This window comes from Mercurialis annua, linkage group LG4 (genome assembly GCF_937616625.2).
Source record: "Mercurialis annua linkage group LG4, ddMerAnnu1.2, whole genome shotgun sequence".
Taxonomy (NCBI): domain Eukaryota; kingdom Viridiplantae; phylum Streptophyta; class Magnoliopsida; order Malpighiales; family Euphorbiaceae; genus Mercurialis; species Mercurialis annua.
Genome location: NC_065573.1, coordinates 21,187,557 through 21,214,847, shown reverse-complemented (window position 1 = coordinate 21,214,847; position 27,291 = coordinate 21,187,557). Strand labels below are relative to the sequence as shown.

The window sequence follows — 27,291 nt, the reverse complement described above, 5'->3', positions numbered from 1 at the left end:
GTTCTTTTCTTTTCTTTATGATTAATGCTTGTTTATTATTAGCTACCCTAAGCTTATTTTAGTGCCCAATTAACTCATTGAGAGTTAATTAGGTAGACAAATAAGATTATAAGCCTATGTTGCAACGCTGTAAGAGTGGGTTAGGGTTTAGGTGACCGTAGAGTTGATTATTAATCAGTTATTGTTTAATTAAATGTGCCTAGGATCACGGGAGTGAGTTAGGTGTGTTTGATTTCTCGGTTCGGTTTTGTTGTTTTTTAAGGTTCGAGAGAGCGCGAACAACGCTTTAGGAACAACTCGACCTTAGTTAGATGCCATACCGCACAGTTCCATGATTGCATGAGCTAAACGTAATTTCAACCCCTATAACTTATTGATTTCTTTGTTTTTGATTTCCCGTTGTCAAATCAGTATTAGTGATTAGTTGATGTTAATTGCTTGTGTTGGTACAAATTGGTTTCTTCATTAGTTGTTAAAGTGTTTATGGAATAATCTACCTTTTATGCTAAACGAATTGAGATTCAAAATCAATTCATTCTCGTCAAATCCTTTTGTCCTTGTGGGTTCGATACCCGGACTTCAGTCCATTTTATTACGAGTTGCGATGCCGTACTCTTGGAGTAAATGACCAACAAATGTGCACACCATATGATTGTACACTCTTTTTTCATACAAAACACTATGAATTTAATCCCGATACATAAAGAATCACCAATAACACACAAATTATATTTCAAACATCAATAATCATATCAAGACACATCACACGCAAAACTACATAAACCGACAAACATAATAATTTGACAAACACGTCGGAGACTCAAACTAAAATATGATGAAAAAGTACATGATATTACAGTCTCCAAGTTTGGAATTTGAAGCATTATTACAGCAAGATTGCTTCATCCATAAACAGTTCCTCATAAAATTTTTGAGAAGGGGGAAATTACAAAAAAGATGGGAAACACATTGTTCCATTGCAAAACTGATTTATAAACATAAGATGATGCAATGCTCTTTCAAATTTATTTTCAATTTAATGTTTCCTGAAAAACAAAACAAAAAAAGCATTCAGTAAGGAATTTGAAATAGTTTACATCTTATTTCTCACCCATAAGAAAATTTACAGGACTTATTTTTGAAACTTATATTTAAAAGTAGTACATCCAAGTAAGCAACATAAGCTGGGTATTAAGAACATGCGTAAATTAGTTGGAATCGACTTCCGAATGAGTTAGTCAAAAGAAAATTAATCAAAATTTAAGGATTATGTACACCCAGTCTTTCCTTTAACACATATTCTCCTCTAAGACCACTATTTTCAAAATTTCTGCATTTAGTTTTGAGATAGGATGAAATATGGGAAAACAAATCATAACTAATTTTTAGAAAACAAACTCATTATTCAAGTCTAAAATTACTTAAATTATTTGTACCTTTTGTATATTTAGGATATTGTGGTTCAACGAGAGACAACAGTCAACCCCAAATAGTTAGCAAAGTTCCATGAGGCATGGGGCAGACAAATGCTTGTTGAATTCAAAAACTATTGCATATTTGCTTATCAGCATGCCACTTATGTCTTACTAGAGACAAATTCCAAAATAATTATTCATGTTATCAAGAAATTTATATCAAGTATATATAAGTATTAATGCTAAATAGATCGAATTTCACCTCAAATAATATAAATGACTACTATACAGTATAAACTTAAGTAATTCATTTTATTATTCATTAATCTTATATTTAGTTCAGTTGTAACCAATAAGACCCAACCAAATTTTATACATATGTCTGTCTAATATTTCAACTTTTCTAGAGAGCATAAAAAGTGAAATTAAAAAATTTGTATACATATAGTACTTCAAAATGTAGACATTGTACATAATATATATTAATGCCTAAATTTCTTCGTAATTTTATATATCTCATAAGTGAGGTCTATAATATAGCTAATATCATATTGTATGTTATATTGTTATATTTACTTTTCTTACTAAATTTAAAATCATGCTAAAGCAAGATATACAGTTTATATGTCATGGTGAAATTTCATTTTTCCTTGTAATAGTTTGCGATGTCTTAACATAAAAATAAACAAAAGAGAAAATAATCAGTTAAGAAATTACCCATAGAGCTCTTTCATTGTACTCTTTATTTTTGCAAAATCGGCATTAACAACTTCACTTGCCTTTTTTCCATTTTTGAAGAAATGGAGTATTGGCTGCAAAATGAGGCATATCTGAATATATTGTGCATGTGATAATAGATAAGTATTAAAAATTCAACAAGCCAATAAATTAATGGCCAAAGTAGCACTTGCACGCACCCAAATTAGAATAAATAATTAAACATAAAAAAGGAATAATGTTACATAACCCTCCTTTTAACCACCTTAATTAACCCACCTGACGTGACAATCAAATAGTGGGTGTATTTAAAGTTGTTTTTTGAGATATACACTTTTAGAGGGGAATTGGACAAATTAAATACTCTCACATAAAGTGAGTTAAAGAAGGCGGTATAAAATAGTGGATTAAATAACATTTTCCATAAAAAAAGATTCAACACAAACAAACATACTTTAATTGCAAAAGAAAAAAATTAAATAATGACTTTATTTTATGGCCTTTTTTACCTTATGAGTCCATATTTAAATAAAAATCATCACGAAGATATCTTGTATAACTATATAATTATAGTTATCTAGTCACATATTTGACCACCTTAACCAATGCTCAGAGAGAGAATTAATGACTAAGCAATAATCAAAATGTACAAACGAGATGATAATTTAAAGATAGTAATGAGGTTCATTGGGATGCAGGAGCTAGAACTCATTCCTAAATAATGGCAGGGCTCGGGAGTGACCTCCCCACTCCATATTATTAAGACAATTTGATCCACCTCATCACTCTATTATTTCATAAACACTAGATAAAAACATGCGCTAGAGCTATCAGAGTCCAGCTCAACTCTCAAGCTTCATGCAGCTCTCAAAGTTCATGAAGATTAGTTGTTCTACTAATCTACTTTATCAGCAAGTAATATCATGCTCCTCGTGTTACAGCTCATAAGGATCACATGCGTTTTTCCTTTGTTACAAAATCTAGTCTAATCACCATAATTAGATTTTTTTCTGCTTCCTTAGATTAGTATAAATAGGAGTAACGATTATCTCAAACTTTGTAATCAAACATTTTATTTGTGATTAATAAAGTTCATATTCTCTCTATGTAATATGGTATCAGAGCTTAAACTCTGTCATTTTCTCGAGAAACATATTTTTTTCTTTATTTTTCTCTGATTTCTCTCATGAATTAGTAAAAACTTTTATCATATTCTTGTTCCTTGATTGCGATCATGGTGATGTTCTTGTTTTTCTGATCTCACAAATTTTGCAGAAAACAGTTATTTTTAACTTTCTTGCCTTTTCTCAGCATCCAAACAGGATTTGCAGTTCAATTTTCTCAAATATGAATCATTTACAACCTGAAGAATTACATTCTAGTCCTTATTATCTGCATCCTAATGAAAATCCTTCATTAGTACTTGTTTCTCCATCTTTGAGTGGATCAAATTTCTATACTTGGTTAAGAGCTATGCGCATGGCTTTGCTTTCAAAGAACAAGATGAAATTTATCGATGGTTCTATTGTCACTCCTACTACTGATGATCGCTTGTATCCAATATGGGAGAGATGTAACACAATGGTACTTTCATGGATGGTAAATTATATCCTTTGGTTCTGCCTTGGAGATATGGAATGATCTCAAGGACAGGTTTTCTCAGGGAGGTTATGTTAGGCTTCAGCAAGAAATATATTCTCTCAAACAAGGTTCAATCTCAGTTACAGAATTCTTTACTAATTTGAAGGTTATATGGGATGAATTTGTTCATTTAAGTCCTTTTCCTATTTGTTCATGCAACGATAAGTGCAACTAAGGAGGTTATATGAGAATGAAAACATATTATGAAAATGATTACACACTTCGGTTTGTTAGAGGTTTGAATGAGAACTTTGCAAATTTAAAGTCTCAAATGCTTATGAAGGATGCCCAAGATCAATAAAGTGTTTGGATTGGCTATTCAACAAGAGAGACAAGCTGATGTTTCTGATATAGCTAATACAGCTGAACCTGTTATATTTTTATAGCAATGCAAGGCCAAATCATTTTAATTCAAATTTTAATGCTAGAGGACCAGGTACCTTTAACAATCAAAGGAGGTTTTATCCAAGAAAGTTCAACACTAACAAATTACTAGAATGTGTTTACTGTGGAGCTTCTGGTCACATCATTGAGAAATGTTTCAAGAAACATGGATACCGTCGAGGACATCCAGCTCTAAAACCTCCAGGAAAGCAGATTACTAGTTCTGTAAATATGTCATAAGGTCAATTCTATGCTAATTCTTTTGAACAACAACAATAGCAGGATTATCAGAACTATGATCAGACCTATGATCAAAATGACATGATGAACATGCCAAATGATGAAAGTATGATGCAGGATCAAATGCAGAATCAAAATCACATGATGAATATATCCTTTACACATGATCAATATATGAAAATATTGGCTATGATTCAACCTGAAGCTCCTAGCTATCAAGTAAACAACCATGTTTCTAAATTCAATGCATTGACATCTCACTTTGACACTGCCATAAATTCAGGTATTATAGCTTGTATCTCTTTTGTTTCCAATGTGGTAAAAGATAAATCTATATGGATTTTTGATTCTGGTGCAACTGACCACATCATATGTTCTACTTCCTATTATGACACACACACAACCATACCTAACTCTTCTGTTAAACTTTCTAATGGAATTCAGTTACCTATTACACATGTAGGCCCTGTCAAAATAAGTCCTGCATTAGTCCTCATAAATGTTTTGTGTGTACCATCTTTTTCTTTCAACCTGATCTCTACCAGTAAACTAACCAAAACCTTATCATGTTGTTTTCTATTTCAACCAACCCGTTGTTTCATTCAGGATATTCAATCTTGGAAGATGATTGGAATAGCTGAAGAGAAAAATGGCCTTTATTAACTTCAAACTTCCCAACACAACTCAACTGTTTTCAATGATGCAGTCTCAATTCCATCAAAATCTGATGTTTGACCTCTTAGATTGGGCCATACTTCCTTGTCTAGAATAAAAGTTTTGAATGCAATAAACTCTAACATTCAAAGTACTTGTAAAGATTTCTGTGATATATGTTCAATTTCAAAGCAAAAGAAACTTAGCTTTTGAGTACTTATGTTTTAAAAAGTTCTTTTGATTTTATTCATATGGATATCTGGGGACCCTTAGCCACCCCATCTATGCATGGTCATTACTATTTCTTAAAAATAGTAGATGATCATAATAGATACACCTAGATATTCCTTATGAAAAACAAGTCTGAAACCAGACAGATAATAGAAAATTTCTATATTTTGATTGAAACTCGATCTTCCATTAAAATAAAGACAATAAGAACAGAAAATGGAGTTGAATTTAGCATGTCTTCTTTCTACAATTCCAAAGGCATTCAACACCAGATTTCATGTGTCTACACCCTAGAGCAAAACAGTATAGTTGAACGTAAACATCAACATATACTCAATGTTGCTTGTGCCTTAAGATTCCAAGCAAATCTATATCTGAAATCCTGGTCAAACTGTGTGATTCATGCAGTCTATCTTATTAATCATTAACCAACTCCTGTGCTCAATGAGAAAACCCCATTTCAATGTCTATTCAAAAATGAACCTTCATTCGATAATCTTAAAGTTTTTAGATGTATGTGTTATGTTTCCACCATCTCAAATCACATGACTAAATTTGATCCTAGAGCTCAACCTTGTATATTCATTGGTTTTTCTTATGGCACTAAGGGATACAAATTTTATAATCTTCAAACTCATCAACTAAGCATTTCCATAAATGTTATATTTCATTAGTTTGTCTTTCCTTTCACAAAACCATTTTTCACCAACAGTCCAGCTCCTAAACATTCTAATCAACCCCAGTACGATTCAGTCTTTGATGTTCAACATCATGTACTTGATTGCAGTATTGAAAACAATCCCTCTCCACCACCTATATCCATTCCTCTTCTTAGGAAAAATGCTAGAAATATTTCGTTTCCTTCTAAATATAAAGACTTTATTTGCTAATCTTACCAACTCAGTCCCATTCCACACCACACTCTATCTCATTTGTTCTTTCTTACCATAATCTTTCCTCCACCTATAAAGCTTTTGCCAGCAACATTATAAACACACAGGAACCTAAGACCTATAAGGAAGCTATACAAAATGCTGAATGGAAATCAGCAATGCAATCTGAAATTGCAGCTTTAGAGCACAGTAATACTTGGAAAATCATAATTACCTCATAGCAAGCAACTTATAGGTTGTAAGTGGATTTACAAGTTGAAATATAAGCCTAATGGTGCTGTTGACAGATATAAAGCCAGATTAGTGACTAAGGGCTACACACAAAAACCAGGAATTGATTTCCTAGACACATTTTCTCATGTTGCAAAGATGACAACAGTTAGAACACTTTTAGCTGTTGCATCTACTAAACACTGGCATTTGCATTAATTGGATGTTAATAATGCATTTCTGAATGGAGATTTACAAGAGGAGGTGTACATGAAACTACCAGATGGTTTTCACAGTGATGTTCCTAATGCAATCTGTAAATTAACTAAGTCCTTATATAAATTAAAATAGGCAAGTCGTCAATGGAATATCAAGTTAACTTCATCTTTGATAGAAAGAGGTTTTACGTATTCTCTTGCTGACTCTTCTTTATTTACACTTAACATAAAATGAGATTACATTGCATTGCTTGTCTATGTTGATGACATTATCCTAGCAAGCAGCTATTTGGCACTCATACAGTCCATCAAGGATTATTTGAATCAGAAATTTCAAATCAAGGAGCTTGGTTCTCTCAAATATTTCCTTTATCTAGAAGTAGCAAGGTCTTCCTCAGGCATCACTCTATGTCAATATAAATATGCACTGGATATTCTCAAAGATGTAGGATTTTTGGGTTGTAAACATGTATCTTCTCTAATGCTTCATGCTACTAAACTCACAAAAATTGGCAGCATTATTTTTTCTGACATCACCATGTACATAAGACTTGTTGGAAGGCTCCTTTACCTGACCACCACTCGTCCAAATTTGAGCTACTCAGTACAATAATTATCGCAGTTTCTTGAAGCTCCCATTGATCTTCATTTATCTGCTACACATAGAATACTGAGATACATAAAAGCTGCTCCAGGTCAAGGTTTATTCTTTCCCTCTCAAAACTCTCTCAAGCTTCAGGCATTTAGTGATTCAGACTGGGCTGCATGCCCAAATACTAGAAAATATATTACTGGTTATTGTACGTTTCTTGGCTCATCATTAATTTCTTGGAAATCAAAAAAGCAACAGACAGTCTCTAGATCCTCATATGAAGCTGAATATAAGGCACTGGCTTCAGTCACTTGTGAGACTCAGTGGTTGACTTATCTTCTCAAGGATCTAGGGATTCTCATCACTGAACCAGTCAATACATTCTGTGACAATCAATCTGTTATTCAAATAGCAAAAATCATGTTTTTCATGAGCGTACCAAGCATATAGAACTTGATTATTATTTTGTCAGATAGCGGGCATGTCTTATTCGCCTTCTTCCAGTTTGCAGCTCAGCTCAACTAGCTGATTTTCTGACTAAAGCTTAGCCAACTCCAGCTTTATCCTTGATTCTATCCAAGGTGGGCATCATCAATATTTATGCTCCAACTTGAGGGGGCTATCAGAGTCCAGTTCAGCTCTCAAGCTTTATGCAACTCTCAAGGTTCATGAAGATTAGCTCTTCTATTAATTTAATTAATCAGCAAGAAATGTCATGCTTCTCGTGTTACAACTCATAAGGATCACATGCGTTTTTCCTTTGTAACAGAATCTAGTCTAGTCAGCATAGTTAGTAAGATTTTTTTCTGCTTTCTTAGATTAGTATAAATAGGAGTAACAGTTATCTCAAACTTTGTAATCAAACATTTTATTTGTGATTAATAAAGTTCATATTCTCTCTATTGTAATAAGAGAAAAACAAAGAAAAATTCATAAAAAAAGTAGGAAAAAACTATAGATGGCTGCTCTGTAGAGCCAAAAAAATAATAGAAGAGAGTAACAATGGAGAACCAATAGAGATGATTTCTTTTTAGAGAAAAAAAATCATTAGAGATTATTACAAAGTAAAATTTCTTAAAGTCATTAGATTGAACATCGACACCTAGCACAATTTGTGAAAGCATATTAGATAAGAAAAATCAAAAGAGCTACTTTTCTTGCAAATTATGGCCGCCACTTTATGACTTTACAATTAAAAATGATCTGCTAATCGATATTTATTGAGGTATGAAATGAGAAAAAATATCTAATAGGAGTATAAAGAGAAAAAATAATTGAGGAAGCAAATACTAAAACCACAGAATAAAGTGAGATTCATGAAAATAAATTTTTACCATGTAAATAAAATTTCTCCAAATTTTTATTTTATTAAAATTAAAAACCATTTCTACAATGGATACACATTTTCTTAACATTAATAACAAAACAAAAAATCTCACAACTGCTTGATTGCAAGTGTAAGTACTTACCATCGAACAAAATAAAAAATCTCATAAAATTAAATAATAAGAGATACAAAAATATAGTTAGTTGTTTTTCAGACATGCATATGTATGACAGTTTAAATCAATATTCAGAAGCAAACAACAAACTTACCACAGAACTAATACGTAATTGGCTCAATACACTCTCAAGGTCTTCCTGCAACAAGTTCATAAAATAAGTTTCAATAATATTTCAATGCATGACTACTTATTTTATCACAACACATAATAAACAAACAATAACTTCATAACCACAAAATAAAAAGACAAAAATCTACCATCATGAACACAAACTCCACATGAAAATGTGATATATACAATAAAATTTATTGGGAAGGACCATGATAATAAAAGAAATGTCATATTCCATCAAAAAATTAAGAATACACAAAATAATTCTAGAATTAAGAGCTCAATAAGAATAAACGTACAAATGCAACACATAACACCTCTCACACTTTATGCCTTAAGCGCGCCTTTAATAATTATGTTCGTCAATGTATTATAACGAAAGATTAAAATAAGGCGGCTGGGGATGCCTTTTTAAAGGTGTATAATTTCTAAATAAGGGTCTTGTATGACAATATTTTGTATTAATAACCTTAATGGATGCATCACTTTATCATAATAGCATACAACTTTTACTTATACAAATGTAGAGATTCTGTTATATGCTAATGGCCGCACTGTGTTTATTTTATTCATTGGTTTCAGGCTTCATGGATGTTTAAGGTATTTAAATTTATGCAGTTAAAAATAAAATAAATAGTTAAAATATAATAGTAAAGATTCTATAAATAATGCCAATTTCTACCTTTATGGATGTTAGAGAGATTTGTTCTTCATAAATATATTTGTACTTTCAATAAACAATTGGTACTCACATATTTCAGTCTGAATAAATATTAAAACTATCACAATTAGGGAAACTATCATAATTAGGGATGTCCATATTTAGTATTAGTTGCCTTACAAGCTTGTAGTGGTTCAAACTAAATTGTAATATTAAAAGGCCAAATGAATAAGAAATGCCAAATTTTTGAATAAAAATTCACAACCAAATCTTTTAATTGTATCCAATTTATCATGAAACACAAGATTTTATTTTAATTATGGCCAACTCTAAAATAACATATTTTTATTTGTGTGGCGTCTATGTGGCGTTGATGTCATGCCACACATATGTCACAATGGCAAATAATAGGTTAAAAGTGAAAATAAATTCTTAAATTTAAAAATTAAGTTGAAACGATTTAAATTTGAGGGTGTATATATTTTTGGAGAAAAATCTAAGAACTTATTTACACTTTTAACCTAAGAAAAATCACGTGCCATTTTAGAGTTGAATATAATTGAAACGAAATTCTGCATTTAAAGATAAATTGGATAAAATTGAAAAATTTAAAATTTTATAAAACTTTTATGAAAGATTTGATATTTTGATAGTCATCTGACATATTAAAATGGGTTATAATTTAACTGAATTAGATTATATTATTATAACCAGTTTAAGTTAAACATGAGTCATATGAGTTTTCAGGGGTTATTGATTCTGAAGATTACTGAACTTTTAAAATTTTTCATTTCAGTCAATAAACTATTTTTTTTCATTTTGATCATTGAACTTTCATTTTTTTCATTTTAATATTTTCCGGCCAAAAATGCTTAGGTGGCAGCCGGAATTAATTTTTTTTAACCTGAAAATTTGCCATATGTGCATTATTTGATCTAAAAAGTCATTTTCAAAGTTAAATTATGTATGTTTGATAAATTTTCAAAGTAAAACTTATAAAATACGGTTGTCACATGTCAACTTACGGCTGCCACCTAAGCATTTTTGGTCTGAAATATCGAAATGAAAAAAAATAAATGTTCAGTAATTAAAATGAAAAAAAAAATAGTTTAGTGACTGAAATGAAAAAACTCGAAAGTTAAATGATGGTCAGAATCAATTACCCGAGTTTTCAGTCTAATTTTACTTAAAATTTATTATCTTGTGCTTCTTTAATATTTCAATTCGAGTTTTTTATGGGCTTTTTATAGAGTTTGTTTTTTCATATATATTTCAATATTAATAGTGTTTCTTTTGGCTAATTTTTTAAAAACTTTTTTAAACATAATTTTATATTTCCATTTTTTTAATTATTTTCTCACATTATATTCATGCATTTATTATTTATCATATTTAAGGTTTAAATATAACAAAATTCACAACCTTTTGTGTGTTTTGCATATTTAATATAAATTTTTATTTTTGACAAAAAAAAATACGAAATTTTCAATTTTTGTAATTAAAACACCGATACCATTTTTGTAATACCCCAAAATATTTTAAGGTAATTAAGTCGTGCCACGTGTAGAGATTTTCGATAAATTAAATTAAGGAGAATTTAATTTAATTATATCGGAAATTCAAGAATAAAATCTAATGAGTCAATTAGCGGGATTTAAGGAGTTAATGTTGAAAAGTTGGATGTGGAAGCATTTTGGGGCTAAATTGCAAATTATGCAAAGTTTAGGGACCAAAGTGCAAATTAGCCAATTAAGCCCGAAAATAGAGATTTGAGGATTTTCGATGAAAATCTATATTTTAAGTTAGTATTATTTATTTGGATATAAATAATACGTATATGAATTAATAGAAAGATTAATTGATTTTGATTTGGACTAAATTGTAAGTTTTGAAAAGTTTCAAGGGCCAGATGGTAAGTTGACCATTATATATATAGGAAACCTTCATCAGTAAGATGAAGGATCCAGACTTCATCTTCTTTCTCTTTTCCTTATTCTCACCGTTGTTTTCGTACGGTTCCATCGCTCGATTCCGTTTCTCGTCCGTTTCCGACGTTCTATAACTCCAAACGATCGTATTTCGACGGGTAATCACGGTAAGCTTGACGTTTTACCGTTTCGTTGATTATATTTTGAGTTATATCGATTCAAAGTTTTAGGCCACGAAACGATTTTATCGTTTTATCGAGTATAGGATTGGTATATAGCGTTTTGAGCTTGGAATATGCGTTTTGGTTGAATTTGGAGCGTTTTTGCGTATATAGCAGGTCGGAAACCCCGGAAATCGATTCCGGGGGATCGTGCACGACAGTACACGATCGTGTACTGTGGTACACGAACGTGTACTTGTGGTACACGAACGTGTACCATCAATGGTACACGAACGTGTACCGAGGTACACGAACGTGTACCAACATTGGGTACACGAACGTGTACCAAGGTACACGAACGTGTACCTCCCTGCACGAGCGTGCACCCTTCGATTCTCGCACCCTGAGTCTTCGTACCTTGATTGAATCAATGGAATTCACGTATTGAATCGGAAATCGAATAGTAGTTAACCTAATGAGGTTATAAGAAGATTGAATTAGAAGTAAATTGCGATCCGTAAACGAGTTTGATATCGTTTATTGGGATATGCGTGAGAAGCACGACGATTAATGAAAGTGAAACGTGTCGAGTCTTGAGTCTAGAGTCAATCTTAGAATAGGATTCTGATGTGAGTCAAATGTTTTGAAATTGTTTTAGATCCAGCGAGGCAAGAAGGAGCTGGACCAGGAGCTCGGGAAGCTTGACGTTTCTAAAGCCCCGACGTATTTTTGGATAAGCGTTTTCTGTGAGTTTATACGATTTGCTTTTAAAGTATTTATTTAAGCAATTATTATATATTGCTTTATATTTGAATTGCATGTTTTATATGCGAATTCTTTTTATGAATTGCATATGCTGGATTTGAAACCAGTATTGATCCGATGGAACGTGCTACCTATTGGGCGACAATAGGACTGTGTGATCACCAGTTTTGATATAACTCAGCTGGGAGCTGATGATGAATATGAAATTTACGATTGAGTTATGATTTAGATACGCAGAGTGAACTCGGCTACGGTGTAGTCTGGAAGTCCCCGTATCTAGTGGCTGGGCCACCAGCGAGTTGGACTCGCGATTGATATTTATGATTGGGTTGATCGATTGATTATTAGTATGTTTGAGGATTAAGGTTTCAATCGGATCCTGTACTTGGCTGCATATGATTGATTACGATTTTATGTTTTATTTGAATACTTATTAGTAAATGTATGAACTCACTCAGTATATCCCAATATACTGACCCCTCACAGATTTCCTTTCAGGATAAAGACGCTTTGAAGCAACGGACTTCTATCCTACTTCCAGAAGTCTGTATTTTTGAGTATGTAAAGAAACAATACTTTACTCTTAGAGCTGCAGTAGATAAGTATTTTGTGAGTCAGCTGTAATATATAGTTTTCTGTAAATATTACTCTAACGTTTTAAAATTTCAAACGTTTTACGCTTGCTGCGTTATTTATATATGGTGACTGCCAGAGGATATGTGTGCCTGGCATGTGTGCTTCTGCATGACACGTGTTTGCTTATGTCATGCATGACGTTTACATTTCGCGAAAAATTATTTTACGTTTTTAGGCTTGCTACGGGTTTCGGAGCAACCACTCCCATTCCCTAGCGCCGGTCTCGGCCCTGAGATTGGGTCGTGACAATGTTGGTATCAGAGCATGGTCCAGTTACCATTGCTTATGTTAGAAGAATGATTGATTTTCTTAGGGTTCTACTGCAGCATATAGGACTCGAGTCTTGTCTTTGTTACGTATTCATTTGATTTTCAAACTTTCAGCTTTCCCTCTAGGTTGTGAGTCTGTCTTATGTGTGTGTTCGCATGTGATGAGATGCGCGTGTTATACGGTATGCGTTTGCGATAATATGCGATTATGTGGCTAGGTAACGCTGTTTGTCTTGGTCAGGATGTCTGACCAACAACAAGAAGTAGAGCGAGCTGCCGCTGCAGCACGTAATGTTATAGAAAGGGCGCATGACGTCCATCCAGAAGCTCAAGATGAGTCTTCTGTTCACGGAGGAGGAGGTGGCCAAGAGGCCCAGGCGCAGGCACCTGGAGTGCAAGCGCAAGCCCAAGCCCAGCAACCTAATGTTTTGGGGTTTGATCTGAATCAGTTCCTTACGGGAATTGCGGCTATGCAAGCCAATCAGGCTGAGGTGCAGAATATGCATCGTGAGCAACTACAGCAGCAACAGTTGCGTAACGTGGCTTTCACTGACCGAGATATCGTTTTGGCTTATATGCGCCTCAAGCCAACTAAGTTTGACAGTACAGGCGATGCTCTCGATTTCCTCGAAGAAGTAGAACGTAATGCTCGACGCCTGCAAGCTAATGAGAGACAGACCATCATTATGGTGGAAATGTCATTGAAAGGACCTGCGAAAGATTGGTTTCAGCAGCATATTCAGCCAACCATGGATACTATGACTTGGGCTGAATTTGCAAACCACTTTAGGGAATACTTTTTACCATATGCGGTAACGGAGAGTTATCGTAGTCAGTGGTTGACCCTGAGTAGAGGCAATCGGTCTGTGCAGGAGTATGTGACGGAGTTCACCAGAGTGAGTAGGTTTGCACCAGACCTGACTACAGACCCTGTTAGAGTGAACTCGAGGTTTGTAGAGGGTCTAGGAGCGGAATTTGTGAGTCTGACGTCTGATATCGGAAGAACCTTAGTGCAACTGATTGATAGTGCTAGGCAAATGGAAGTTTCTCTGATTCGTTTTGGAAGAATTCCTGACCCTTCCAATGTTGCACCTGTGAGAGATAATACGTTTCGCAGCGTACATAGCGCACCTACCCGATCATATGCTGGGAGTTATTCTCGACCTCCATCACGTCAATAGAGAAATAAGAGAGCTCGGTATGGAACTAGAGTCAGTGCTTCAGGCACCGGATTTAGTGCCAGATCGATGAGTGACATGGGAGGCGGAGTTCCTTTATGTCTGAACTGTAATAGGAGGCACTACGGCGCGTGTTACACTGCTAGTGGAGCATGTTTTAATTGTGGTCAACGGGGCCATTTCGCTAGAGACTGTCCGAGGCAGATGCCTCAAGGCTCGATGACTACTGTAGTACAGCCTTCTTATCAGCAGCAGAGAACCGCGCAGCAGATAGCGTCAGGATATGATCAGACTGGAAGTACCTTTACTGGCCAGAGAGGCCGTGGCTATGGAAATCGTGGAGGAAGAAACGGCGGAGGACGCGGTACTGGCCAGACTTCGCAGGCTGGCGGGAGTCAAGCTAGGGTCTTTGCACTGAATCCTCAGGAGGCTCAGGCTTCCAATGCGGTGGTGCAAGGTACCTTTCCTATCGCTTCTCAAGACGCATTAATTTTATTTGATCCGGGCGCTACGCATTCGTTTGTTTCGCCTAGTTTTGCTAGTAAGTTAGGAGTGCAACCAGCGTATCTTAGGAATCCCTTATCCGTAGCTACCCCAGTTGGAGAAAGTGTGGAAGTTAGTATCGTTTATCCATCTTGTCCTGTGAAAGTTCAAGGACGAGATTTGTTAGTTGACTTGATTTTACTTGAGGTTTTAGCTTTTGACGTCATACTGGGAATGGATTGGCTAGCTCAACACTACGCCAATGTGGATTGTCGAAAGAAGACGGTGACGTTTAACACGCCTGGAATTGAAGCGGTTTTAATTCAGGGCGATAAGATGGAATCTTCTACGAGTATCATTTCAACTATTAAAGCTTGTAGTATGTTGAAGAAGGGATGTCAAGGATTCTTAGCAGTAGTACGAGACGTGGAGAAAAAAAGTGTAAACTTAAGCGACGTACCAGTTGTATCGGAATATCCAGACGTCTTTCCAGAGGAATTACCTGGATTACCCCCAGATCGTGAGATTGAATTTTGTATCGAATTGGCTCCTGGCACGAAGCCGATATCGATACCTCCTTATCGAATGGCGCCAGCAGAGCTCAAAGAACTTAAGGATCAGTTAGAAGAATTGTTTGATCGTGGTTTTATTAGACCGAGTGTATCCCCGTGGGGTGCACCAGTGTTGTTCGTGAAAAAGAAGGATGGATCGCTTCGACTATGTATCGATTATCGACAGCTGAATAAGGTGACGATTAAGAATAAGTATCCGTTACCTAGAATCGACGATTTGTTCGATCAGTTACAAGGAGCGAAGTTTTTCTCCAAAATTGACCTGAGATCAGGCTATCATCAACTAAAGATTCGCGATGATGATATACAAAAGACTGCTTTCCGAACTCGATATGGACATTATGAGTTCCTCGTTATGTCATTCGGATTGACGAACGCCCCAGCAGCCTTCATGGATTTGATGAATAGAATATTCAAACCATACTTGGATCAGTTCGTGATCGTATTTATCGACGATATTTTAATCTATTCGAGTACAGAAAAAGAGCACGCTCAACATCTGCGGATAGTACTACAGAAGTTAAGAGAGCATCAGCTTTACGCCAAATTCTCTAAATGTGAATTTTGGCTAACGGAAGTGGCTTTCTTAGGTCATGTGGTTTCACAAAGCGGCATTAAGGTTGATCCAAAGAAGATTGAAGCTGTGATAGAATGGAAGCGGCCTGAATCAGTTACGGAAATTAGAAGTTTTCTTGGTTTAGCGGGATATTACAGACGATTCGTACAGGACTTTTCGAAGATCGTTGTACCTTTGACGAAGCTAACTCAAAAGAACGCGAAATTCAACTGGACGGACCAGTGTGAACTCAGTTTTCTGAAACTGAAAAAGTGTCTGACAACGGCACCAGTCTTAGCGTTACCAGAAGGAACGGAAGGATTCACAGTTTACTGTGACGCGTCAAGAGTTGGACTAGGATGTGTCCTTATGCAACACGGTCGAGTGATTGCATACGCTTCGCGACAGCTCAAGAAGCACGAAACGAACTACCCGACGCATGATCTAGAATTAGCGGCGGTGATCTTCGCGCTAAAGATCTGGAGACATTATTTATACGGCGCTACGTGCGAGATCTTTACAGATCATAAGAGTCTCAAGTACATTTTTGACCAACGAGAGTTAAACCTCAGACAGCGGAGGTGGATGGAATTACTGAAAGATTACGACTGCACGATACAATACCATCCGGGCAAGGCCAACGTAGTGGCAGATGCCTTAAGCAGGAAGTCGGCAGGAAGTCTCGCACACGTTACAACGATATGGCGGAGGCCATTAATTAACGAGATTCATACAATGTTTAGCCAAGGGGTTGAATTTGAGATCTCATCTCTCGGAAACCTAATGGCTCAGTTAACGATACGATCGACGTTGATAGATCAGATCAAAGAGTTGCAAGCAGACGACCCTCAATTGAAGCATTTAATTGAGGAAGTTCAACAAGAAAAGAGTCAAGACTTCAGTATCGTCAACGGAATCTTGAAGTATGGTAATCGAATGTGCGTTCCAGATGTGGAAGACTTGAGACAAAAGATCATGGAGGAGACTCATGGAACGATCTATAGCGTTCATCCTGGTTCCACGAAGATGTACCACGACATCAAATCAACGTATTGGTGGAGCGGAATGAAGAAAGACATCGCAGAGTTCGTGGCGAAATGCCCGACTTGTCAGCAAGTCAAATTGGAGCATCAGCGACCTTACGGATTTCTTCAGCCGTTACCCATCCCGGAGTGGAAGTGGGAGCAGATCACGATGGATTTCGTAATCGGTTTACCCAAGACGCAGAAAGGGTTCGACTCTATTTGGGTAATTGTGGATCGTTTGACGAAGTCAGCACACTTCATACCTATCAAGACGACGTATTCTGCAGCAAAGTTAGCAGAGATCTACATCGATAAAATCGTGAGCCTACACGGAGTTCCCGTGTCAATCGTTTCAGATAGAGGTTCCGTATTTACCTCTCATTTCTGGAAAAGCATACAAGACGCGTTAGGAACACGATTAAATTTCAGCACTGCGTTTCATCCTCAGACAGACGGTCAGTCTGAGCGGACGATTCAAACGTTAGAAGATATGCTTCGACTTTGCGTATTAGACTTCGGAGGTAGTTGGGATACGTACCTACCTCTAGTCGAGTTTGCCTACAACAACAGCTATCATTCAAGCATCGAGATGGCTCCTTACGAAGCATTATACGGTCGCAAGTGTCGATCCCCTATCTGTTGGGATGAAGTCGGTGAACGAAAGCTCACTGGAGCAGAGATCATCCAGATTACGTCAGAAAAAGTACCGTTGATAAAGCAGCGTTTGAATACTGCTTCTAGTCGACAGAAGAGTTACGCGGACCCCAAAAGGAAGGATATCGAATTTCAACTTGGAGACTACGTGTTTCTCAAAGTATCACCGATGAAGGGAGTAATTCGTTTCGGAAAGAAGGGTAAATTGGCTCCGAGATATGTCGGACCGTATCAGATCGTGGAACGTATAGGCTCCGTTGCCTATAAGCTAGACTTGCCACAGGAGATGTCGCAAGTTCATCCGGTCTTCCATATTTCCATGCTTCGGAAGTATGTACCAGACCCTTCTCGAATAATTCAACCACAAGTGGTGGACGTGAGCGAGGAACTAACTTACGAAGAACGGCCAGTGCAGATTGTCGATACGCAGATACGACAATTGCGGACAAAGAGAATTCCAATGGTGAAAGTTCTTTGGAGAAGTCAATCCGTAGAAGAGTGCACGTGGGAGACAGAAGAGGATATGCGGCAGAAGTATCCATATCTATTTACCCAAGGTACATGGCTAAATTTTAAATTCGAGGACGAATTTATTTTAAGGGGGGGTGAATGTAATACCCCAAAATATTTTAAGGTAATTAAGTCGTGCCACGTGTAGAGATTTTCGATAAATTAAATTAAGGAGAATTTAATTTAATTATATCGGAAATTCAAGAATAAAATCTAATGAGTCAATTAGCGGGATTTAAGGAGTTAATGTTGAAAAGTTGGATGTGGAAGCATTTTGGGGCTAAATTGCAAATTATGCAAAGTTTAGGGACCAAAGTGCAAATTAGCCAATTAAGCCCGAAAATAGAGATTTGAGGATTTTCGATGAAAATCTATATTTTAAGTTAGTATTATTTATTTGGATATAAATAATACGTATATGAATTAATAGAAAGATTAATTGATTTTGATTTGGACTAAATTGTAAGTTTTGAAAAGTTTCAAGGGCCAGATGGTAAGTTGACCATTATATATATAGGAAACCTTCATCAGTAAGATGAAGGATCCAGACTTCATCTTCTTTCTCTTTTCCTTATTCTCACCGTTGTTTTCGTACGGTTCCATCGCTCGATTCCGTTTCTCGTCCGTTTCCGACGTTCTATAACTCCAAACGATCGTATTTCGACGGGTAATCACGGTAAGCTTGACGTTTTACCGTTTCGTTGATTATATTTTGAGTTATATCGATTCAAAGTTTTAGGCCACGAAACGATTTTATCGTTTTATCGAGTATAGGATTGGTATATAGCGTTTTGAGCTTGGAATATGCGTTTTGGTTGAATTTGGAGCGTTTTTGCGTATATAGCAGGTCGGAAACCCCGGAAATCGATTCCGGGGGATCGTGCACGACAGTACACGATCGTGTACTGTGGTACACGAACGTGTACTTGTGGTACACGAACGTGTACCATCAATGGTACACGAACGTGTACCGAGGTACACGAACGTGTACCAACATTGGGTACACGAACGTGTACCAAGGTACACGAACGTGTACCTCCCTGCACGAGCGTGCACCCTTCGATTCTCGCACCCTGAGTCTTCGTACCTCGATTGAATCAATGGAATTCACGTATTGAATCGGAAATCGAATAGTAGTTAACCTAATGAGGTTATAAGAAGATTGAATTAGAAGTAAATTGCGATCCGTAAACGAGTTTGATATCGTTTATTGGGATATGCGTGAGAAGCACGACGATTAATGAAAGTGAAACGTGTCGAGTCTTGAGTCTAGAGTCAATCTTAGAATAGGATTCTGATGTGAGTCAAATGTTTTGAAATTGTTTTAGATCCAGCGAGGCAAGAAGGAGCTGGACCAGGAGCTCGGGAAGCTTGACGTTTCTAAATCCCCGACGTATTTTTGGATAAGCGTTTTCTGTGAGTTTATACGATTTGCTTTTAAAGTATTTATTTAAGCAATTATTATATATTGCTTTATATTTGAATTGCATGTTTTATATGCGAATTCTTTTTATGAATTGCATATGCTGGATTTGAAACCAGTATTGATCCGATGGAACGTGCTACCTATTGGGCGACAATAGGACTGTGTGATCACCAGTTTTGATATAACTCAGCTGGGAGCTGATGATGAATATGAAATTTACGATTGAGTTATGATTTAGATACGCAGAGTGAACTCGGCTACGGTGTAGTCTGGAAGTCCCCGTATCTAGTGGCTGGGCCACCAGCGAGTTGGACTCGCGATTGATATTTATGATTGGGTTGATCGATTGATTATTAGTATGTTTGAGGATTAAGGTTTCAATCGGATCCTGTACTTGGCTGCATATGATTGATTACGATTTTATGTTTTATTTGAATACTTATTAGTAAATGTATGAACTCACTCAGTATATCCCAATATACTGACCCCTCACAGATTTCCTTTCAGGATAAAGACGCTTTGAAGCAACGGACTTCTATCCTACTTCCAGAAGTCTGTATTTTTGAGTATGTAAAGAAACAATACTTTACTCTTAGAGCTGCAGTAGATAAGTATTTTGTGAGTCAGCTGTAATATATAGTTTTCTGTAAATATTACTCTAACGTTTTAAAATTTCAAACGTTTTACGCTTGCTGCGTTATTTATATATGGTGACTGCCAGAGGATATGTGTGCCTGGCATGTGTGCTTCTGCATGACACGTGTTTGCTTATGTCATGCATGACGTTTACATTTCGCGAAAAATTATTTTACGTTTTTAGGCTTGCTACGGGTTTCGGAGCAACCACTCCCATTCCCTAGCGCCGGTCTCGGCCCTGAGATTGGGTCGTGACAATTTTGAATGTAAAACAACATCGTTTTAGGTGTAAAACGGTATCGTTTTTCAAAAAATAAAAAAACGCAAACGTGGTCTTAATTGCAAAAATTAAAAAATTCATATAAATTTGACAAATTTAAAAGTTTATGTTAAATATACAAAACATGCGAAAGTTGGTGATTTTGGTGCATTTAAGCTTATATTTAGTTTTAATTTTGTTTTTATAATTTTTTGAATTTTTTTGGCAAAATTCATGCAGAGGTCTTATATTGTACCATTTTTATTCAAAAAGTTCTCGTACTATTTTTTGTTCTATCAGCCTCTCTATTTAATATTTGATTTTTAAGTCATTTTGTGTGACTGGAGGACAAAAAATTTAAATAGAGGGATTGAAAAAACAAAAACAAAAAAAGATCAAAAATTAGATATTTAGATGGATCGGAAGAACATAATAATAGTGCAAGAACATTCTGTACAAAAAATGCTATAATACATGAACCTTTATATTTCAGGTACAATTTCTTGCCAGTTTTAGAATCAACCAAAAATATACTAAATAGGGTAATTTAAATTTGACTTTTAGCTCATTTTCAATCATATTCTGATGTTAAAAATTTATTAATTTTATCCTATTTTATATTTTCTCATTTCAATTATACCTTTAAATATTAAATTGACCTTTTTCATTTTTTTTTTAAAAAGTTATTCATATTTAACATACAGTCGACCCTCTAATAGTTAATATTCTATAAATTAATAATTATAATAATTAATAGAAAATTGAGAGAACCAACTTCGTTCCACGTCGGATAATTAATAATTCTATTATTTAATAATTAATAAAATTTAAAATATATTCTATATGAATATTAATTATTAGAGAGATTTTTTTAAAGAAATATATAACAATTGATGATTTATTTGAGGCAATACTAACCTTAATTCATAAAGTGGAAGTTAAAAGACCATCAAATTATGGCTTTCTTATTCTTTTGAGAAATTTTAAAAGACGTTATTAGATAAACAAATTAAAATAAGTAAAGTATCTCTAGTATAAAAAATATTAAAAATTATTTTACTTTATGAATACTTCTTAATAATTATTTTTTGACTTGATATCAATTGATATTTTTTAAATTGAATATAAAATTGTTTCTTTTAAATTGAGTGATTATAAAGTGTATTTAGTTATTTTTTTATAATATAATATTAATATTAGGTCTATTAATGTAGATGTTTTAAAATATTTTTTATAATTTTTTTATACAAATTAAATAAATTAATAATTCTAATAATTAATAAATTTTTGATCCACCATGTGTATTAAAGTGGACTACTATTTACCGCCCAAAATTACTACCCACCGCCCAACTTTTTACCAAAATACCCCTAAGCCATTTTCAGTTTTTTTTTAAAAAATTCAATTCTCTCAATTCAATTAAAAACCCAACGAATATCCGAGCGAATTTACAATAAAAATGTCAAAATCGACTAAAAATAAAAGACGGAACCTCCGGTAAATAATCGGTTTTTATTTATTTAATTTTTTTTTGTTTTTTTTAATGGGCCATCGCCCTCAGATGGCGATGGCCCCTATGGGCCATCACCTTGATTTGGCGATGGCCCATAGAGTCCATCGCCAAATCAAGACGATGACCCATTAAAAAAATTTAAAAAATAAAAAAATAAAAAAATTAAAAATCGATTAATTATTAGAGGTTACCGTCCTCTATTTTTAGGTGATTTTGATATTTTTATTATAAATTTGCTCGGTTATTTGTCGGGCTTTTAGTTGAGTTGAGAGGATTGAGTTTTTTTTTAGCTGAAGATGGTTTAGGGATATTTTGGTAAAAAATTGGGCGGTGGGTAGTAATTTTGGGCGGCGAATAATAATACCCATTAATTATCAGAGAGTCGACTGTATATTTAAAATAGCATTTAATGTCACAAATTACACAAAAAAACTATTTTTTTCCATAAATTTAAAGAATAATAAGAAAATTTTTAGTTTTTTTTTGTAAATACTTCCGACTCTACAACCGCCCCCAACCATAATTTATTCCTTCTCCGCTCGAACAAATTTCAATTATTTTTATTTTTAAAAAATTAAAAATTAATTTTATCTTTAAAAGAAAATAAATTAAAAATCATTAAAAAAATTAATTTCATCATCATCGGGTCTCATCATCTTCCTCGATGAAGATGATTTGGAAAATGAAGATTCTCTTGGCAGTCATTGCCAAAAGAGGTTAAAGAGTCAAGTTTTTTAAGGCATTAGGTCTTTAAATTTTTAAATTTTGTTTAACTAACTTTCATTTTTCTATTTTTTTTGATTTATTTTTTACTCATAATTATTCTGCACTTACTATGTATAAGATATTTAAATTTCAATTTTGTTCATGTGTATTGTCGTCTTTTTCGTCAATTTTAAAATCAACTAAATACCAACCAAAGATCAATATATACATATTCCATCTCAATTTTTTTTAATTTTTTAACATTTGTTTACGTATAATATTATCTTTTTTTTATCAATTCTAAGATCAACTAAAGACCATCTACAAATTAACAAGATTAATCATATGTCAACTGAAAACCAACACAAAATCAACATGTGTAGATTTACGAATTAATAAGATTAACCATATGTCAACTGAAAATCAACATATGATTAACATCGCTACAACACTGTAACATTGTAAAATATTCAACAATCAACCATCATAAACAAATTGTGCTGCATAATTAAGAAAACACAATAAAACACAATTAAGATGCAGAAGTAACATAATATAACTTAAGAAATTCACAGTTGTATTTAATGTCATATGAAAGAGTAGTATAATATATTAAAAATGATTTTTTATCACTTTGATGGTGAAAAACGTAGTTAAAAAAAATACATAAAAGTAAAGAAGACGAACAACGACATTAATGCCAAATGGATACCGTGATGATAAGAAACATTCAAATCTTAAAAAGAAAAGGAAAAAAGGAGTTAAAACGGCAGCATTAACAGCAGTGGTGGAACATACAATAATTTCAGATCTGGAAGAAAGGCTGGGGAAAACATCGGTGACAGTCAAACGAAGCGATAATTTCAAATATTAAAAAAAGAACAACTATGGCATATGACGAAGGTGATGGGAGAATATAATTGGTGATAAATATTAGAAAATAAAAAAAAAGGAGGAAGAAGAAGGAGAAGGAGAAGGAAAAGGAGGAGGTTAAAAAAAGGATTAAATGCACTAAAATTCACCGACTTTCACTTGTTTTTGTTGTTTGATATAAACTATTAATTTTGACATATTTGACATGAACTTTTCAATTTTTGCAATTAAAAACATGTTTGTATTTCCTTTAAAAAAAGGTACCATATTACATAAAAAACGATGTCGTTTTTCATCTAAAACGGCGCCGTTTTACATCCAAAACGATGTCATTGTCTTAATTGCAAACTTTTGAAAATTCTTATATTTTTATTCCAAAATTAAAAGCTTATATCGAATATTAAAAAGCACGCAAAATTTAGTAATATTTGGTGCATTTAAACCTTAGAAAAAAATATAAAACATATTCGATAATATAAAATGAGATTAGTGTTTTTGAAATTAAAAAAATGAACGTTGATTATCTGTGTAAAAAGCTATTTTTTAATTCTCTAAATCAAATTTGGTATTTCTTATTTAAAATATTTAAGACAATATATCATAAATTTCTATCAATCCAAAAATTAATACTATTTAATTAGTGACTCAAAAAATTTAAAACTTGAAAGTCAAATTTCAAAATAAAAAAAAAATTAAAAACGATTAATTCAGTTTACTCTAATATTAAAAAAAATCACTATAATTCAATTTTAGACATAAAAAATTTAGTTATATTTTAATGTAAACCAATAAAAAATTATTAAAATAAAAATCTGACTGAACCAACTTGATTTTTTTTAGTTTAGTTCAGTTTTTTTAAAAAGTAGTTTCTTGGTTCAGACCAAATCGACAAATTGGACTAAACCAAACTGAAATTAAATGTGGGTATCGGTTGTTTGGTCATTTTGAATTGGTTTGGTTTCTAAATAAGGGAAACTTGGAGTTTGGTTTATAATTTGATTTGAGAGTTTCAAAAACCGAACCGACTGAATAACCGAATCAACCGATTCTCCTAAACTACGTTGTTTTAATACCCCCCCCCCCCCCCACTATTTTCCCCTAAAACGGTGTCGCCTAGCCTTGTATATTTAAACCCCTCTTAGAAATTTTCCTAAACCCTAAAAATGAAAGGTTTATATGCTAATTATTGATGAACTGTCTTTTAAGTTTCTTGAGGGTATGGGTTTTAAGAAATTAATGAGTGTTGCATGCCATAAGTTTCACATTCCTTCTAGATGGACTGTTAACAAAGACTGCTATCAAATGTTTCTTGATGAAAGATTGAAATTGAAAAATAATTTGAAAAGTGGGAGTTAAAGAGTTAGTATCCAAATAGACACATGGACTAGTATTCACCGTGTGAATTATAGGCTAAATGACAAAAAAAGTCAAACTTTTCATGAAAATTTCACAAAATTTCAAACTTTTTAATTTTATCCCATTTGTCTTGAAACGTATGATTTCGTTTCAATAATCCAACTATATAATTTTTCTCATATGGCGCCTACGTGGTGCTAATATGACATACCACACATCAGTGCCACATAAGAAAAATTGTAGTTGTACAGAATTGAAATAAAATCACGCGTTTGATGACAAATTGGATAAAAGTGAAAGGTTTGTTTTTGTGAAACTTTTATGATAGATTTGGCATTTTTTAGTCATTTGACCTTAATTATACGTGTGTAATTTGCCATTGGATAGATAATGATTGGCTGCTTCATAAAACAATCATAAATCTTGCACCTGTTTGTGGGCATAAATGGGACAACATATGTAAAACACTTGAAAATTGCTTGCTAGCTTGGGGTCTTAAAAATGATTACACAATGACTATGAATAATGCTGGTTATAATAACACTGCTATTGGTGCATTTAAGAAAAAAATGATTTCTTGAGGACTGATGTATCATGATGTGAATATTTGCATATAAAATATATTGCACATGTCATTAATTTGGTTGTATCTAATAGCCTGAAAGAAATGAATAGCTCTGTTAATAAAGTTAGAGATTAGGAGCAGTCCATCTAGACTTAAGAAATTTACAGACCTTGCTTCTGATGCCAAACTTGGCACCAGAAAGTATATTTGTATTGATGTTGTAACTAGGTGGAACTCCACTTATCTTATGCTTGACACTGTTTACTTGTTTTAATATGTTTTTGAAAGTTATGAAGCATCTGATGAGAGTTTTAGGTCTGATATAGTTGAAAGCATTCCTGATTTTATTGACGAGTGTTTATCCCATGCATTGATTGTACCATGTCATATTTACAACAAGTCAATGAGCATATGCGACAGGAATCTTTTAATTATTGCTTAATTTTTATCATTAACTTTTTCACATGGCTAACACACAATTGGTTTGTTGCACGAATGACATGACACAACGGTTGCGTACAATAATTTTTCTTTATTGATTGGGAAATTGTTAAGAAATTTTCTAATTGCCTATCCTACTTCTATGTCACAACTTTAAAAATATCTAGTTCTTTGTGTCATATTTAACATGCATTTTCAAGAGATTTGTGAACTTTTTTTTATTTTTACACATATTAAAATACATTAAATGTGATAAGTATATTTTCTTTTATATCATTTTTTGTCTTGGAAATAAAATATAATCAAACACATCATTAATTTTTTATCTAATAAACTCATTAATATCAAGGGTAAAAAAAACAATGTTAATAATATAAAAGTGATTTTTTTAGAATATTAAAAAGTGTAAAAATGACAATAAAATGGAACACAAGAAATATATAACTCATATAAACTTATACTATATATCTTTGTTCGGTTAATTTTTTTTAATAGCCCATCGATTTATCCTTAAAATAAAATTATCAGTTTAGGTCGGATTTCTTTTGTTAGTTTGGCTGAGTCATGTAAAATCTGTAACTTTTGCATAGCAATTCATGTAATCCTAAGTCCTAAGTTAACTGGAATCATCAAATTAGACATCAAAATAAGTGATTGCACAAAAATGAAATCATGGAAAAAACCATTAACTAATACCTCATCAACATCGATCTTATACGTTGTAACATCAGAGTATTTGTTACTTTCCTCCTTAAGAAATGGAGACAAGAGGGACTTGCCTGCACAACAAGTACTTCAGATCTTATAAACATGAATTAAAATAAGGTAATCTTTGAGCATGAACTTACAGGACAAACACCACTCAGAAGTGAAATACAAGATCCCTGGCAAACGCTTGTCTGATAAAATAACAGGTAGCATTGTTACCTTAAGCAGATGAAATATAAATAATAAAAACCAGACAAGAAATTAAAAGGTTTAACCTTCAAGATTTTCCAGTGCGGTATTGTACTCTTTTAGTGATTTAATGGTCACAAAGTTAGAATTATCTGGTGGTGGGCAAAGGGTTGTTTGGAATTGATCAACTTTGGAGGCAATGTAATCATTACAAAACAATGGTTTTAATAAGGAAATGGATTCTGGACGTGCAATAGTGGTTTCATGAAGACAAAACAAATTCAATAATAAAAAAACCATCATGCTAATTCCCCTCATTTTTTGTTTTCTGTGATTGCACTTTTTTCCCCTTCAGTTTTGGACCTTTGTTTGGAAATTTATAGAAGATAGCTAGGCAAAAAGATATATGAT

The 27,291-nt window shown here is 33.7% G+C and overlaps 1 protein-coding gene across 3 annotated transcripts; it reads right to left on the bottom strand.

Moving 5' to 3' along the window:
* Positions 1 to 799: 799 nt before the first annotated feature.
* LOC126678215 (thioredoxin O2, mitochondrial-like) lies at positions 800 to 27,291 on the bottom strand. 3 transcript variants are annotated; one of them, XM_050373117.2, is made up of 6 exons: positions 26,967 to 27,290; positions 26,832 to 26,882; positions 26,680 to 26,762; positions 8,792 to 8,836; positions 2,133 to 2,245; positions 800 to 1,046 (listed from the first exon to the last, which is right to left on the bottom strand). In XM_050373117.2, the coding sequence occupies exons 1-6, from the start codon at positions 27,196 to 27,198 to the stop codon at positions 1,037 to 1,039; spliced, it is 534 nt and encodes a 177-aa protein (XP_050229074.1). In that variant the 5' UTR covers positions 27,199 to 27,290; the 3' UTR covers positions 800 to 1,036. The 3 variants fall into 3 exon arrangements, with proteins under 3 accessions (XP_050229074.1, XP_050229077.1, XP_050229075.1); XM_050373120.2 differs by having other exon boundaries at positions 2,133 to 2,227; positions 26,967 to 27,287; XM_050373118.2 differs by lacking the exons at positions 800 to 1,046; positions 2,133 to 2,245 and adding an exon at positions 6,949 to 7,256 and having other exon boundaries at positions 26,967 to 27,291.